The sequence below is a fragment of the Heteronotia binoei genome, chromosome 3 (genome assembly GCF_032191835.1).
Source record: "Heteronotia binoei isolate CCM8104 ecotype False Entrance Well chromosome 3, APGP_CSIRO_Hbin_v1, whole genome shotgun sequence".
Lineage (NCBI taxonomy): Eukaryota > Metazoa > Chordata > Lepidosauria > Squamata > Gekkonidae > Heteronotia > Heteronotia binoei.
In genome coordinates, this window is record NC_083225.1 from 102,787,009 (window position 1) to 102,804,086 (window position 17,078).

Genomic DNA, 17,078 nt, shown 5'->3' on the forward strand with positions numbered 1-17,078 from the left:
AGGAAATCAAAACACAGCTCTTTTACCTTTAATGTAGGCAAGTGTAGCCAAACTGTTGCTAATTATAATTCCATTTTGGGGGGGGAATCTTGATTCTCTTGGGTCAACATTTATATCTGTGAAAAGAAAATCAAAAATATACTAGACTACAGTGCAAATGAGCAGCTTACAAAATTATATTTTATTTACAATTTTGTTTTTCATACAAAACCTCTACATTTGTCAGTCATTCGAAGTCTAATAGTTTACTTTGGTTAAAAAGAAAACACATTTTAAAAGTCCACCACAGCTTAAGGATATTGCTGGTGCATCACACAGTTCTCAATGTTCCTTTCCCTACTAGCACAGGTTAATTTCCATTATTTAAATAAAAACCTGAATGTGCATAAAAAGTCTTTTTATACTATCTTAGGCACAAAGTTCAGGCATCACAAATAAACTAGTGTATGTTTATTGGACACAGACCTGGCTAACTGCTGGGCATGCATATTCTCTCCCTTCTCCTTTGTACAACACACTGAGATGCAATACAGAAGTCTCCTGCTAACTCCAGTTTGTTCCAGTGTTCAAATCCACGGGTCTTAGCAAATTCAATTAGGGATAAGAATCCCAGTTCCTGGGAACGAAACAAATCTCAATGTGTTAAAGCCATTTAGCTATAATGACAAATCGGAGTTAACTGAAGGCATCTGTTTAAATTGATGTTTGCTATTGCTAATTTGTTTTGTGGGGAGGGAGGGCTGGGTAATTTTAAATTATAAAGGTTTCATTAATTCTTGTGGATTCTAAAAAAAAATAATGCACCTTGGTCACTCCCTATTTAGTGGACTGGCTAAAAGTTTTCTAAATAACTAATACATAAATAATATTTATTACTGGAATTTATTATTGGAATTAGTGGAATTCACTGCCACAGGAGGTGGTGGCAGCCACAAGTATAGCCACCTTCAAGAGGGGTTTAGATAAAAATATGGAGCACAGGTCCATCAGTGGCTATTAGCCACAGTGTATGTGTGTATATAACATTTTTTGCCACTGTGTGACACAGAGTGTTGGACTTGATGGGCCGTTGGCCTGATCCAACATGGCTTCTCTTATGTTCTTATGTTCTAATATTGTAAACCAACAGTGAAGAAAATTCTGAATGTATATGGCACTCACTCTACTTGGGCAGTTGTATTCTACATTTTTGCCTTATTTCTATGTCATTAAACCATTGCAAGTTCTTACTGAAAAACAAATGTCGGTAGCAACCCCCCAAAAATGACCATATTCACCTTCTTTTGGCTTCCAAGAAAGATTTACATTAGTAACCATCGGATCAACTGCTGCAAATATGAATTTTGGAACTGCAAACAAAAATACAAAATGTTACATATGGCAGTTTTGTAAGCATTTTATGTCAACTGAAATTCACTGGGTAAGGAAAAAATAGATTTACAGGGTCTGCTCCTCCCCTTTTTCTGGGGATGGACAATTTGCTGAGCATTTAAAGTAACACCAGAACCATTTTGAAAGCCACAATGATGACGCTCAAATGCATATTTTAATAGATTCCTGCATAATTTGCTAATTTTCAGCAGATAGATAGTTTGTACTTCTCCTACAGTATTCTGAACATTTGGTCTTCAAACAACCTACTGCTTCATTTACTATGAATGGATTCAATGACCTTGCTCTCTGTCATGATTCCTTGCATCCACTCATCTATGCAAAAACCATAAGAACTAAGGAAAACAAAAGATTAACACTGTGGGCTAGAGTTGTCAATCCCCAATTGGGGGCAGGGGGTGCCCTGGTTTGGAGGCTCTCCCCCTGCTTCGGGGTTATTAGAAAGCAGGGGGAGGTGTTTGTTGAATGTCTGCTGGGCACTCATTATACTCTATGGAGACTAGTCCCCATAGGTATAATTAAGTCTAACTCACAAAATATCTGGGGACTTTGGGGGTGGAGCCAGGAGACTTTCCCATTTCTTAAAATAAATAAATAAAAATACTCACCAATTTACTCTGCAAACAAAAAACAAAGGGACTGGATTGCTTCCCTTCCTCTTTCCCACATTGTTTTGCAGGCTCACCACCCCCGTTCAGCCTAGCTGAAGATTTAAAGGCACAGACACACCATCTAAAAAGCAAGCTGTTCCCAGCGTCTTCTTTGTCAAGTCGGCTGGATTCAATAACGAGTCTTTGGTTAAAACAAAGTTGCTAGTTTATTGAAGGCAGAACTGAAGACCATGATGGAGATTGAAGGACTGAGGTACATAGACATTAACCAAGCATTTAAGGTATAGATCAAAGGATTCCTATGGGCGGGGCACTCTATGCAGTATGTTTTCGCACTAGGATGTTACTCCCTCATTCCCAAGCCGAGGCCTTGGCGCTTCGCACTCTCACAGACACCCGGCCTGAGAAGGCTCCACAATCTTGTTCACATATCAGCATTTCAAAGCAGGCTACACAACAAAGGCATAACTACGAGGAGGGGGGGGGAGAGAGGAAAGTTAGCTGGCAGCATTCGGTGTTCAGTGTGAGCTACCCAGACTCCTTTAGTTCAAAACCAGAGTCAGAAAATAAATTGATCAAAATACAGCAGACTTGACATTCTTAAGCCTTCCAAGGTTTGAAGGCACATGGAGGTTGTTGGGACAAGGCTTCCCTCTACTGGCCAGCTGACTGGGGGGTGGGAAAAAGCCTGCCAAACCAGAAGATTCTCCACTGGGGGATTGGCAAGCCTAGATATAATTGAGAACTGATCTGTGGGTATTTAGGGCTCAGGAGGGGCTGTTTTTTGAGGTAGAGACACCAAATTTTCAGCATAGCATCTGGTGTCTCTTCTCAAACCCCCCCCCAAGTTTCAAAAAGATTGGACCAGGGGGTCAAACTATGAGACCCCAAAGAAAGTGACCCCATCCTCCATTATTTCCAATAAAGAGAAGGCATTTAAAAGTGAAGCCTGATGGCCAGAACTCCCTTCAGAGTTCAATTGTGCTTGTCACAACCTTGCTCCTCAAAGTCTCCTGGCTCCATCCCCAAAGTTCCCAGATAGTTCCTGATCTGGCAACCCTACTGTGGGCACAATCCTTCCCAAATTAAACACTTCCAAATCTAGTTGACTTCAATGGGAAAGTTAAACATGCAGTAGCTGCTGTATTTGGGAATCCAAGGACTATCTTGCTTCCACCAGGAAGGAAGTGCTGAATGGAGCCTTTTCTTCTGCATGGGTCATACATTCAACATGACTAGTAAATTTTTCAAGGCACATTTCTGTTCCTCTCATAGAAGCTGCTGGGCTCTAGCACATGGTTTTTGAATCACCAGTCTAGACTTACTAAAACAGTAAGCTCAGATTCATTGATAACAAGTAAAAGTTCTGTTTGCTGATTGTATGATAGAATTGCTCAAGCTATAAATCATGGGAGGTCAGAAAGAAAACATTTCATCCAATCTCTATTTGATAGCAAAAGTGGAATGTGTTTGATTAAACATCAGATGGAAAAACTAATCAATTTCCTTGTCCTTTCTCGAGTAGTCAACAGAGTAAGTGCTCTTAAGTAGCTTTAAGGATAATATGTGTATAGGATATCAAAACTTCACTCTCACACTTACTCAGATGAAAGCCTTGTTGAACACACTGGAAGGTGCTTCCAGCCAAACAGGCAAGGAGCAAGCTGCAAGCCTCTTTCTTTATTACTGCCTCTTTCTTCTTTCCCAAAGCTGATCTACAGCGAATTCCATGAACAGCCCTGTTTGGTGGCTAACAAGACTGAAGCCAGTTTTGATGAAGGCTTCAAGAAGTTGCCTTATCCCAAATCAGACTATCGGTCCATCAAATTCAGTGCTGTCTACTCAGACTGGCAGAAGCTCTCCAGGATCTCAGGTGGAGATCTTTCACGTTACCTATTGCTTGGTCTTTTTTTTTTTTTTTTAACTTGAGATGCGGGCGATTAAACCTGGAAGTTTCTACATGACAAGAGAGTCACCAAGCCAAGCCCCCTTGCCCTGAGCCTCCTACCAAGGCATACAAATTTTAAAGATAGCTCTCCTTATCCTAAATCTAGCTGCCTCTTTTAAAATGCAAATAAACTATGCTTTTTAATAATCAGCCTTCAAAACCCAAGGACCCTTCATATTGGTTACCCAGTTTTCTAGCACTTGAGAATAAATGAGCCAGTGCCTGAGCAAAATAAACCTATATGATGCATTCAGGACTTTTTTTTGTAGCAGGAACATCTTTGCATATTAGGCTACATACCCCTTGATGCAGCCAATCCTCCTGGAGCTTATAGCAGGCCCTGTACTAAGAGCCCTATAAGCTCTTGGAGAATTGGCTACATCAGGGGTATGTGGTCTAATATGCTACAAAAAAAGCCTTGGATGCATTTATGCTTTTGTAGTTGGCTTAAGCAATTATTGTATGCATCCCATGGAAACCATTTCTGTATGTGATTGTGGATATAAAAAAACCACCACCTTTCTCACAGCCATTAGCGTGTGAAATAATTGTATCTTTTACAAATACTTGGGGCTATATGATTCACATCTTTGAAACTAATCAGATGTGTGTGCAAGAGAGAGTGAGTGAGAGAGGGAGGGAGAATTATTGATAATGTATCTTATATTTACAATTACAAAATCAGTACACTGTAGAATAAATGGTACACATGAAGCTGCCTTACACTAAATCAGACCTTTGGTCCACTGAAATCAGTACTGTCTACTCAGACTGAAACAGCTCTCTAGAGTCCTTGATCAGTCTTCCATATCCCTATTACCTGATGCTTTTAACTGGAGGTACCAGGGACTGAACCTGGGATCTTCTGCATACTAAGCAGATGCTCTTTCATTGAATCACAGCCCTTCTCTAACCCACTGTGTTCTCTTCCCTTAGACATGTCACCTTTTTCACCAAACTGGAAAAAAGAACAAAGTTGGAGTCCAGTAGCACCTTTAAGACCAACCAAGTTTTGTTCAGAATGTAAACTTTCATGTGCGTGCACACTTTGTCAGATAATTAAATGGGGCACAGTGAACAGTGCTACACACAGCTGGTGAGCAGTGGTTAAGCATGCAAAGTAATACGAAGCTAGAATCCAATGGCAAAATACTGAAATTAACAAATTGCAAGACTAACAAGTTTGGTCTGGATAAACTGCTTTCTAATAATCAGCCTTCAAAACCCAAGGACCCTTCCTATTGATTACCCAATTACTGCGAAGGCAATAAACATGTCAGAATTGGAGAATACTGGTGAGAGTTCACTGTCACAAGGCCAATAAATGTAGTGTCTATTAAATCGCGCTGTTTCTCCTAAAGCATGGGTTTAACTGAGAACATCTTTTTCTTAGAGGTGTTTCTGTCCACCTAATCTCCATTTTAACAGGTAGCATAGCATTATAAACATAATTCCAGTTTGAAAAAACCAACATGCTGTAACTTATGAGGATAATGGATTCTAGCTTAAAACTATCCATAAAACAAAATTTTAATATTGTCTAACCTCTGCTCTAAATCTTTCTTTATCACAATCCTACATCTTCCTTTGGAATTCCTGTAAACCAAAGATGACCACAGTGATTTTAAGCATGAACTAGTCATATGGCGGGGGGGGGGGGTGTTTGATAAGTTTTAAGGAACTTTCTTCCAACTTAAGTGGAGGAAGTTCATTAATTAAGACGGGGGGCATGGGAAACACCTGCTTCATTTCATGTTGCTACTGTAATATGAAAGACAATCCAATAGGGTGGATCCTTCTCATGCAGTGGTCACCTTTCTGAGACCCATGGTGATGATAGTGGGAATGACCGTCAGATCTGACGCCCTAATGTCAGGCCTAAAAGCACTGTTTTAGTAGTAAGATCCCTCCCCACAGAAACTATGTTTGGTTTCCTCAAGTGAGGTTTTTATTGATGGAAAATGAAGTGTGGTAAATCTGTATGTTCTGATTGAACTCAACTGATGTGTTTAACTAGTAAATATCACAGATAAAACCTACACAGGTTTTGAAATAAATTCATATCATAATTTGGCAATAAAACACAACATTTTTTCTCCTTACCACATGCATAGCTGACATTGAGATATTTCTTCACACCAGGCAGGCATGGTTTTCCAAAATTATGACTGTTAGCAATAATTTTACACCTCTGTTTCCCATAACACTTCTTTGATAATACCTCTAAAGCTGTATAAGAAAAGCAATCTGAAAGAAAAATAAATTAAACACTGTTTATATAAAATATTCAAGCAAAAGGTCTACTATATGGATGTGTGCACATACAGATATAGGCCTGCTCATTTCGGTAATACTTTCTGATGAAGGCCTATGTTGGCATGAGAAGGTACAATGTTGAATAATGTCCTAGTAACTAAGATGCAGCACTGAATACTTAGATTTGTTCCGCACTTTCTCATTAGATCTGGGGTTTATTTTATCTGGTGGTTGCAGAGTAACTCATACATACTCATACATCTATGAATTGGTCTTTTGCTTAGAATTCAGGGGTGTCAAATTCATTTGTTCTGAGGGCCGGATCTGACATAAATTAGACCTTGTCGAGCCGGGTCATGTGTGTCATAAAATGTAATGTCACGTAGCAGAGATAGAAGCTTTATAAAAGACACAGACAAACACACTTAAATATATTATGGAATCATGGAGTTGGAAAGAACCTCCAGGGTCATCTAGTCCAACTCCCTGAAGAAATGCAAGAAATTCACAACTACCTCTCCCCCACTTTTTACTTACAAAAAGGTGGAGGTGCCTAATTGGGTGCACCTCCAGGGCTGGCGGCCTACGCAACCACCTAGTTTGCCTAGTGGAAGAGCCGGCCCTGACCCCCAGTAGCAAGGGGAAGGGGAGCTGGATCCGAGTAAAGAGGGGGTGGGATTTGCATGGGACAATAGGAAGTATCTAATTACAGCCAAGAGGAAAAAGACAGTCACAGGGAGCTGCAGATCTTATAGTAGTTGTCAGTAAATCTTTTAACTGGGAGAGGGAGATCTGGGGGGGCACTATCCCCACAGGCCAGATTAAAGACCTCAGGGGGGCGATTCTGGCCTGTGGGCCATATGTTTGTTACCCCTGGCTTAGATCTTGTCTCCTTGTAATACCCCTCCCCCACTGGTTATTGAACCAGACCTAATGCACACTTCTATGCATCTGAGGAAGTGAAGTCTCACTTGCAAAAGCTCATGCTAATTTTTTCCCTTTAAGATCCTGTGTAATTTTGCTACATTAACATAATGATTTTCTGAGTAAAATTGTTTGCAAAATGTGAGAGAGATGTTAGCTCTTCAAAGACAGGATAAAGACAGAAACATATTGACTCCTCTGACCACCTCTGACATGAGAATAACATTCCTTCTCTAAGCCCCTTTAATCCATTGCTGCTGTCTTGTGACTACTGGTTACCAACCACTTGGGTGCCAAGTATTGCTGGTGGTTTTTATGGAGCGGCCAATATCCAGCTGGAACTGAGAAAGCCAGGTCAGAAATGTGGTTTTTTTAAAAAACAGCTGTAAAATATCAGCTCTAACTGGGGCTATTTAACAGATCAGTGCTGTTCCTGAAGCCTTTTAGAAACTAATTCGTTTTGTTTTGACATGCAAATTTATTCAGAGTGGCTGCAGCCATAAAGCTTAATGAGGCTGGCAAGTCTTTTCAGCTCTTAGCCTCTCTCCTTTCAAACCATGAGGCAGATGTATTCTTCATCTGTCCTTGTCAACCAGGCAGTGAGCACTAAAGTTGTTGAAGGATGCACTGGAAAAGAAGGATCTCTCAGTAACTCTGCTAGGCAGGACAGAAAATTAATAATCACTTCTGTATTATTTTTGCTGGTCCAGTACATTTCCATACTTCTTCTCTAACACTGTCCTGACCTGGCTAACCCAATCTCATCAGATCTTGAAAGCTGAACAGGGTCGGCCCTAGCTAGTATTTGAATGAGTGACCTCCAAATAATACCAGGGGCGGGATGCAGGCAATGGCAAACCATCTCTGAAACATATCTTTACTTAAAAACAAATATAACTCATCACCTAGTGGTGCTTAATGCTAAAAGAGCTAGAACTTCAGGCTGCCAGACATTCTTAGGTTCTTCTGGCTATACTACACACACTGCCACATGATAATTATCATTATTCTCTGACATTTGAGCAGAGGTATTTATAGAATACCACATTAAAAAACTAGGACTTTAACATTCCTTAGTTAAAATATGAAGAACATTTTTATCCTTGGAATATAATATTTTGAATAGCTTTCAAATAAAATTATGTTTCTCATTCACCTTCCTCCCTCACTCCAAATGCTGACAAACATTTTACTACAAACTAAATGTAATTCCTATAAACAGCTGGACTAACTGTGCCATCCCTGTTCTGTCTGTATACTATTCTCCATTTATAAATTATCTAATTCTGGTTCCCCATTCCTAAGTTTCTTCACAGTCGCTCTGTAAACTCAGAATGCTTTTTTCATTCTTATGTGAGTACAAAGGGAATGCTCTAGCCATAAATATTGAGCCAAATGGACAAAACTGATGGCTTGCCACTGCAAGATAGCCTGCAAAAGCTTCCTAATGTGGAAGCACCAAATGGTAGTTCCAAGTGTTCCGGCACTAACTTGGAACAGTTTCCATACTAATGTAAACAAGGATACATACAAATTCAAGCAAAATGAGAACTTCTTTTCTAGATGGAGCACCAAAGATGGAGAAGAATCTTAGTATGAATTTACAGAAAAAGTAAGAAAGGAGCATCAGTATAGCTGTATCTAGATACCTACTATTTTAAATCATGTGATAATGCCTGCATTGTAATTTGAACATGCATAATATATGCATAACTTTTAAGATAACCTTCCTACAAGAAAGTCTGAGCATAGTCTCTTTTCAGTATACAGAAGATAATTTCAGAAAATCCTTCCCACAAAAGCATAACATGTTATAAGCAGGCTGAGCACTACAGTTTCTAGCGCCCCAGGCTGCCCTCGGTCCCCTGCCCCCTGCTTCCCCATCAAGGCTTCTGTTTGTGCGTGCAGCCCAATGCTGTCACCGGAAGTGACATCATCGGAGCGCAAAACCCTGTGCCCGGTCCTCTCAAAGGGAGCTGGAGGTCTTTGGGAGGGATGGGGGGGGTGAGAAGGCAGCCAGGGAGGAGGGTGCCCCCTATCCCTCAGGAGGGCTCCTTTGGCCCCTTGGCCTCCCTGGCAATATAAGCAGCCTGGCCCAGCCACGTGCAGCCCGCTGGGAAATGGAATCTGCCGAGCCTGCTGCAGGATGCCGGGGGGGGGGGGGAGGGTTCGTGGCAGCGGCAAATGAGGTAGGCGCCCCCTCCACTGCCAGCATGTGAACAGGGAGTGGGCGATGGATGTCTGAGGGAGGGGGAGGGAGGGCCTGAGCTGGTGAGCAGCCTGCCTGTTGGGGGGGCAGGTGAGGGAAGGAAGCGCGGGGCAGTTGGCTGCCCAGCTGGGCCCAGAGGGGCTGGGTGGGAGGGGGCTCTCCTGCCTGGCTGGCTGAGCCATCCCCCCGAGGGGCTCAGCCCCTGCCCTGCTTGGTTGCCAGCAGCCTGGGAGGGGGCTGCCGGCCGCCCCCCACCCATTCTTGAGGGGTCTCTGTGGCTGAGGCTGGCGTTACATCCCAGTGCTCACTGCCATGCCCCTGACATTGTCGAGGCTCCGGTAGCCTCGGCGAGGTCATGAACGCAGTGGGCATGGGCGGCGCATGAGGAGAGGTGACACCTCAGGCCACCGTCTACTTGGCCTACTCCCATGCGCTGGCCCTGGTTATAAGAAGATTTCAGATGATGAATAATGTACAAATGATTTGAGCCTTAGAAGAAGTTATGCTCAGTTTTACTGAAAAGTAGGTGATGTGAAAGATTTTTCTGTATTACTCCCTGCACAGATGACAATACTGATCTTGGTCTGATTCACTGTGAAGCAGCTTTTTTTTAATACTTAAATTTTTATTATTTTTTCTTATTAAATAACATCAACAAACATTAAATAATTATATTAACAAAGCAATAACAATAAAAGTACTCTTACAACATGTAGTCATGTCTTAATTTTACACTTACGATGTCAACTGAGTTATCCAATACTACAATTAGCATAATCAATAATAGGAAAAGTTTATGAATTTCTTTGGAACACACCGTTTGAACTGCTCATCTGAGTTTACATAGTTTTAAAAAGGGAACCACTTTTCAATAAAATTGTTTTCTTTATGCAGTAAATAATTTACATAAATATGTATGGCTAACTTATCTAAAGCAGCTACTTCCCAAACCTTTGTCATCCATTGTTGCTTTGTAGGAGACACAGCTTGCTTCCATTGACGAGCTATTAAGAGTTTAGCCACCATAAATAATAGTGTTGCTAATTCTTTTTTTTTTTTTTTTTTGTTGAAGACAGTTTTAGATTAGGCCAATAGTTCAAGAGGATTGATTCTGAAGTAAAAGGGATATCACCCTCTACAAAGCTGTTTACAGTCTGAGTAAATGCTTTCCAAAAGTTATTAATTCCCTGGCACAGCCAGCAACAGTGTAAAAAGGATCCCTCCTGCTTTTAAGTGAGATTTAAAAAAGCTTTTTGGGTGTTAGATACCACCTAGAGAAGAGTTTGTAGTTTTGTAGCTTTAAATTTAGAGAGTATGTAGTATAAAGAGGGGAAGACCATATATGGACGTATGAAGCTGCCTTATACTGAATCAGACCCTCAGTCCATCAAAGTCAGTATTGTCTACTCAGACTGGCAGCAGCTCTCCAGGGTCTCAAGCTGAGGTTTTTCACACCTATTTGCCTGGACCCTTTTTTTGGAGATGCCAGAGATTAAACCTGGGACCCTCTGCTTACCAAGCAGATGCTCTACCACTGAGCCACAGTCCCTCTCTCAGTTTGCCATTGCTCTAAAGTAAGTGTAATACTACAATCCTTTTCCCAGGCTTTTTGCTGACTCCAAGTAAAAAATCCTTTTTTTGGTGTAAGGAGTGTAATACTACAATCCTTTTCCCAGGCTTTTTGCTGACTCCTTTTCCCAGGCTTTTTGCTGGTTTCCATCCAGCTTTTATAATGGAGAAGGTTATAAATAATAGAAGTTAACGTTCTGGCTTGCTTGGATTTTTTTTAAATATCTCAAAAGGTGTTTATGGCCTATGTCAACGATCTTGGGATTATGCAGGACATAGCGAATTTGTTGGTATTGGGACTACGGAATAGCAATATTATATTGCTTTTCTAATTGTGTCTTAGTCAACATTTTTTTGTTTTTAATAAGGTCTTGTAGTTTATATAGTCTAGCTCCCCTCCAGATTTTAAAGTCATTGGTACCACGCCCTGGATTAAACCAGGCCCGACCCAAGAAGCTTGTCAGAGGTGAAATAGATGGGATTAATACTTTCTTATATTTATCCCAAATCTTTAGTGTTAAAGATAGGTAAGGATTGTTATTGGAGGTGAAGTGTCTATTATTGCGTAAATTCCAAATAGTTTGGCTCAAATGAACTCCTTCTAAATAAGAGGCCTCAATATTAACCCATGCTTTGTCACTGTCATGTGAAGCATACCATAGTACATTTTTTAGATTGGCCACCAAGTAGTATGTCTCCAAATTTGGTAAGCTCAGTCCACCTTGTCTTGTTGGTCGAGTCATTCATTTAAATTGAAATCGAGGCTTTTTCTGAGACCACAAAATTTAGAAAATAAATTTTGTCTAGTCTTAAATTCTTTAGGCCAGCGGTCCCCAATCTTTTTGGCACCAGGGACGGGTTTTGTAGAAGACCATTTTTCCACGGACCCGGGCGGTGGGAGGGGCGCAATGGTTTCAGGAAGATACAATTGTGCACTTTATTTCTATTATTTTGGTGTGGTGGTTAAGTGTGCAGACTCTGATCTGGGAGAACCGGGTTTGATTCCCCACTCCTCCACTTGCAGCTGCAATGACCTTGGGTCAGTCATAGTTCTCGCAGAGCTGTCCTTGAAAGGGCAGTTTCTGGGAGAACTCTCTCAGGGCCCCCGACCTCACAGGTTGTCTGCTGTGGGAGAGGAAAGTAAAGGAAATTGTGAGCCACTCTGAGATTCAGGGTGGAGGGCAGGATATAAATCCAATGTCGTTATCATATTATTATTACTACATTGTAATATATAATGAAATAATTATACAACTCACGGCCTGTTTGCTAACAAGCCACAGACTGGTACTGGTCCACGGACCGGGGGTTGGGGACCCCTGCTTTAGGCAATAAATAGCATGGTAGGTTATAAAATAAAAATAGGTATCGTGGAAGTACAATGGTCTTGAGCATATCTATTTTTTCTAGTAAGGTTAAATTAAGTTTACTCCATTGTTCCAGATTTAGCTTTATAGAGTCATCAAGAAGCTTATAATTCGAGGTGTAAAGATCCTGTAAATTTAAAGCTATGTGGATTCCCAAATGCCGAAAAGACTTCTGTACCCATTTAAAAGAAAAGGCCTTTATTAATTCAATTCTGGATGCTGCCGAAAGATAGATAGGGTATAACTCCGACATTGAGTAGTTAATAGTAAATCCAGAAGTTATGCTAAATTCTTTAATTTGGTGCAGTAAAGATGTGATTGACTGAAGGAATTGGTTAAACAGAAGACTGTGTCATCCGCAAAAAGGCTTAATTTATATTCCTCTTGTCCTATTTGAATACCAGTAATCGACTTATCATTTCTTATGGCAAATGCCAGGGGTTCTATTGAAAGGGCAAATAAAATGGGAGAGAGAGGGCAACCCTGTCTAGTGCCTCTGTGAAGGTGTAGATCTGCAGACCTGTAGTTATTAGCATAAATTTGTGCTTTTGGATCAGAATATAAGGATTCAATAGGTGTTAAAAACTTTGGACCAAAGCCCATATGTTGTAATAATGTAAGCAAATATGGGACCTCCACTTTATCGAATGCCTTTTCCGCATCAATGGCCAAAAGAACTGTCGAATGTTTTTTGTTTACCAAAATAAATTAAGTTCAATGTTTTGCCGATATTAATAGTTCTAGTTGGGATAAAGCCTGATTGATCTATATGTATGTAGTTAGCAATGATTTATTTAGTCAGTTAGCCATTATAGCTGAAAATTTTTTGAAATCATTATTAAGTACAGATATTGGCCTATAGGATGCAGGGTATTGTTTATCTTTCCCGGGCTTGGGTATAACCGTAATTCTAGCTTCAGTCCAGGTTTTGGTATACATCCTTTTACCACAATAGAGTTGCATGTTTGTACTAACGGGTCAACTAACACAGATTTAAATTTCTTATAGAACTCTATAGGTATACCATCCCTACCCAGGGTCTTGTTATTTTTGATTTTCATTAAAACTTCTGATTTTCATTAAAACGTCTGGTGTTGTATCCTGTTCCAGAAATAAAAAATGGTCTGGTGTTATTTTGACATTATAATTTATAGAGTTAAGATACTCCTTGATTTTAGCACGATCAGGTTGCTCAGATTTGTAAGCTGTTGGCAGTAATTATAAAATATTTGGGTAATGTCCTTTGATTTAGTAACAAGTTGCCCTTGTGAGTCATGCGTATTATGAATAAGAGGAGATATCTTTTTTTGTATGACCCTACGCTTGAGCAGCCTAATTGATCTTGGGATCTTAGTAAAGTGTTTATGTTTGAGTATCATTAGAGTCTTTTGGATTTGGGATGTTTCCAATAAGACTAATTTCTTACGCTTCTGTTCTAAATTTCTTAGTAGTTTTTTGCCTCCATTCTTAACATACTGAAGTTCTAAGGAGCTAATGTTATTAATTAGTTCTGTTTTGAATATTTGTCTCTCTTTTTTATAGGTGGAGGCGATGGCTATCTGATGCCCTCTTATTACCGCTTTGAAGGCATCCCATAATGTTTCCTGTGAAACATCTTTTGTTGTATTAAATTTAAAGTATTCCTGTATTAAAGCTGTAATTTTTTCACAGACCAACTCATCTTGAAGTAAAAGCGTGTTCAATTTCCTATGACAGCCTTGCTTGTCATCTTTTTGAGTGGAGAGCATGCAGGTTACCCAAGAGTGGTCGGAAATTATACGTGGTCCTATATCTGCTTCTTGCACTTGATTAGTTTTTTAGTTACAAAAAGATAATCAATTCTTGTATGAATTTGATGTATACGAGTAGTATGTATACTGTTTAACATTAGGATTTAGGAGACGCCATACATCTGCAAGACTAAATGAGTCCAAAATATCTAATAGTTCTGTAGTTTTGTAGCTTTTTTCCAGGTTTGTGTGTTTTATTAAGTTTGAGGTTAATGATATAGTTCAGATCAGCACCAATTATAGTTTCACCTATTTGGAATTCAGCTAGAACGTTAAGACTTGCCTTAATACATTTTTTCTGATCTGCATTTGGTGTGTATATAGTGACTGTGAGTGATTGGCCATCAAGCTCCCCTCTAACAAATATATAATGACCCTTTGGATCAGATTTTTGGCAGTGAAAAGGTACAGATTTTGAAAACAAGATTGCTATACCTCTGGACTTCGATGTCCTTAAAGCCTGGTAACATTGATTAAACCAATAAAAAAGTTTTAGAATTAGCATTTTTCAGATGTGTCTCCTGAAGACATAGGATATTTGCCCGCTCTCTTTGCATAGTGTTGAAAAGTCATCTGCGCTTCACTGGGTTATTAAGACCTCTACAGTTCCAACTATGAATCTTGTAAATATGAAATCTATGGCATGATTTAAGAGTACTTAACTTTGCTATAGCACAACAACAAAAAACTACTAACCTAACTCCCTTAGGGATACTTCTCAGAATTTCTTCCCAAGTCAATGGGGAGAAAGAGGAAGCTATAACTAAAGCTTCCTTGTCTGAAAAGAATACTTTATATGAAGGGGCACTAAATTAAAAAAAACAAAACAAATTACCTTACTAGATAGTCCACCTTCCCATTCTACTGAAGAATTATTTCTACTGCCTATACCAAACCTAAAAAAACCTGCTGAAACATATACGTATTTCTGAATACTCTCTTTGGTCTATCAACATTATATAAAACTGTGTTAACCACAATATCAAAACTTGTAATAAACATTAGTTATATTAATTATCTTCAAAAATACATTGATATATTTTTTCAGGTTTTTTTAGTTTCCATTAACCTCTTTAAGTATTCAGCAATGAATATATCAAATTGTTAACAAATCACAAGCCTACTATCGAAATTATATTCCCATGCTAACCTTTGTTTTGGAGACGGACAAAACCAAGTCAATCTATAAAAATATTTTCATATAGAAATACTAATACACTCACATACAGTTATACATATATAGGTATCTTCATATACATCTACATGTCAGCATATGCTTGCTAGTAAGACTTCAGGCTGGAGTCTATTGCAAATGATCTATGACAGTTCATGATCTGTGACAGTTCCTGACAGCTTCCATTATCTGGTTCATACTGGTTCTGTCCAGAGTAATTGTGCTTATGCAGGATGACTCGGCACTGCGTGCTGATTGGTGCTTCTATATTGCTATATGTATATAACTGTGAATAGCCTGTAAAGTTCATCTCTGCTCTCAAACATGTTGTCTGGCAGAGCACTTTGTCAAGTGTATACCAGAATAACTATAAACTGTAAAATTTGTAAGTAAATGTAAATAGTTAGCACAAGTCAGTGTGCAACTGTTCCTGTCTATTATTAAGCCTCACAAATCCAGAGCATACCAGTGAATATGCCAACAGGGTTATAGGCCCAGCAGGCTTCCGCTGCACCGTGCTCTGGAGGTTCTGAACGAGGCTGGACTGCTGTGGTGACCTGTGACTGAGTGGATGTCTGCAGCTGCCACTTCTGGAGCTGAGAAGGACAACGTTCTCAGCCAGGCTTCTGATAATAGCTCGGAGGACAGGAGTAATTCTGAGGATCAGATGCCGGACGGAGACAACAGCATGGCTCAGGCACCGACTGCTGGTGGAGAAGCTCATCTCTACTAATTATAATGTGTGGGCTCTTCAGATGGAACATGATTTTAAGCGTGAAGGTCTGTGGCTGTATGTCGATACTCCCCCAGACCATCCAGCTGCTGGAGACGATGTTAAGGATGAAAAAGCAACTGGAGCAGCATGGAAAAACTGTACCAGATGAGGATAAAGTGTTTATCATTCTCAGTTACCTGTCGGTGGATTACAATATGCTGATAACTTCACTAGAATCTACAGAATGAACAGATTAACCTTGGCTTACGTCACTGGACGCCTGCTGGAAGAGGAAAACAGGCAGAGGGAGTTGAGTTTCTCAGAGATGTGATAACATTTCAAAGTGGAGGAGGTGAAAGGGGCCAGCTGCGAGACCGGCCAAGCAGAGAGCAAAAAGCATGGAGAAGCATCTCAAGTTGCTCTGAAAGCATGCAGATGCTTCTGCTGTGGGTCTACAAAGCACCTGAAACGATCGTGCCTGGAGTGAAAGAAGAAAGGCAGAAAGCCAGAAAGCCAGAAAGCCACATTGGTGGTCACAGATGTGGCTGCTGCAAGTGGGATGTGAATTTTTGACTCAGGAGCGCCTCAGAACTTTTGCAGAGACGAATGCCTGCTTCATGACATTCAGTCCTCAACGTTGCAGCATGTGAGTTTACCTGACGGCAGGAACTCTGCTGTACGGTGTCAGGAAAGTGTCACATTCCCAGCACTTCAACGCACATTTAAAGAAGTGATGTGTGTTCCTGCTCTTGAAAACAATTTGCTAAGCGTTCTTGCTTTGGACAAAGCTGGCTTTACTGAGACTTTTGCCAGCAACTCTTGCAAAATAATGAAGGGTGGCCAAGTGTTTGCTGTGAGAAGGTTGCAAAACAATGTCTATGTTATTAAAAATTTATCTGTGGGAGCACAGGTTGTAACTAACGCAAAGCCTCATGATAATTGTGTACATTTGCTCCACCGACGGCTGGGGCATGCCAGTTTTAACACTATCAGCAAAACACTTGCTATAGTGGGGCATGAGGGAGTGAAGAAATGCAAAGTGTTTCTTGATTGTGAAGTGTGCAAATGCACAAAATCAAAAGCATTCCCGGTTGCCAGGAAAAGTGATAGAGTGTCTGCAAAA

At 40.2% G+C, this 17,078-nt stretch overlaps 1 protein-coding gene across 2 annotated transcripts in view; it reads right to left on the reverse strand.

Moving 5' to 3' along the window:
* The window catches only part of EVA1C (eva-1 homolog C), a 118,149-nt gene that overhangs the window by 1,908 nt on the left and 99,163 nt on the right, over positions 1–17,078 (reverse strand). For both annotated transcript variants that reach the window (XM_060234323.1, XM_060234324.1), the window contains exons 5-7: positions 6,055–6,198; positions 1,278–1,349; positions 27–116 (exon numbers count right to left, since the gene is read on the reverse strand). In XM_060234323.1, the coding sequence (XP_060090306.1) occupies positions 27–116; positions 1,278–1,349; positions 6,055–6,198 (306 nt within the window). The remainder of the gene's footprint in view (positions 1–26; positions 117–1,277; positions 1,350–6,054; positions 6,199–17,078) is intronic.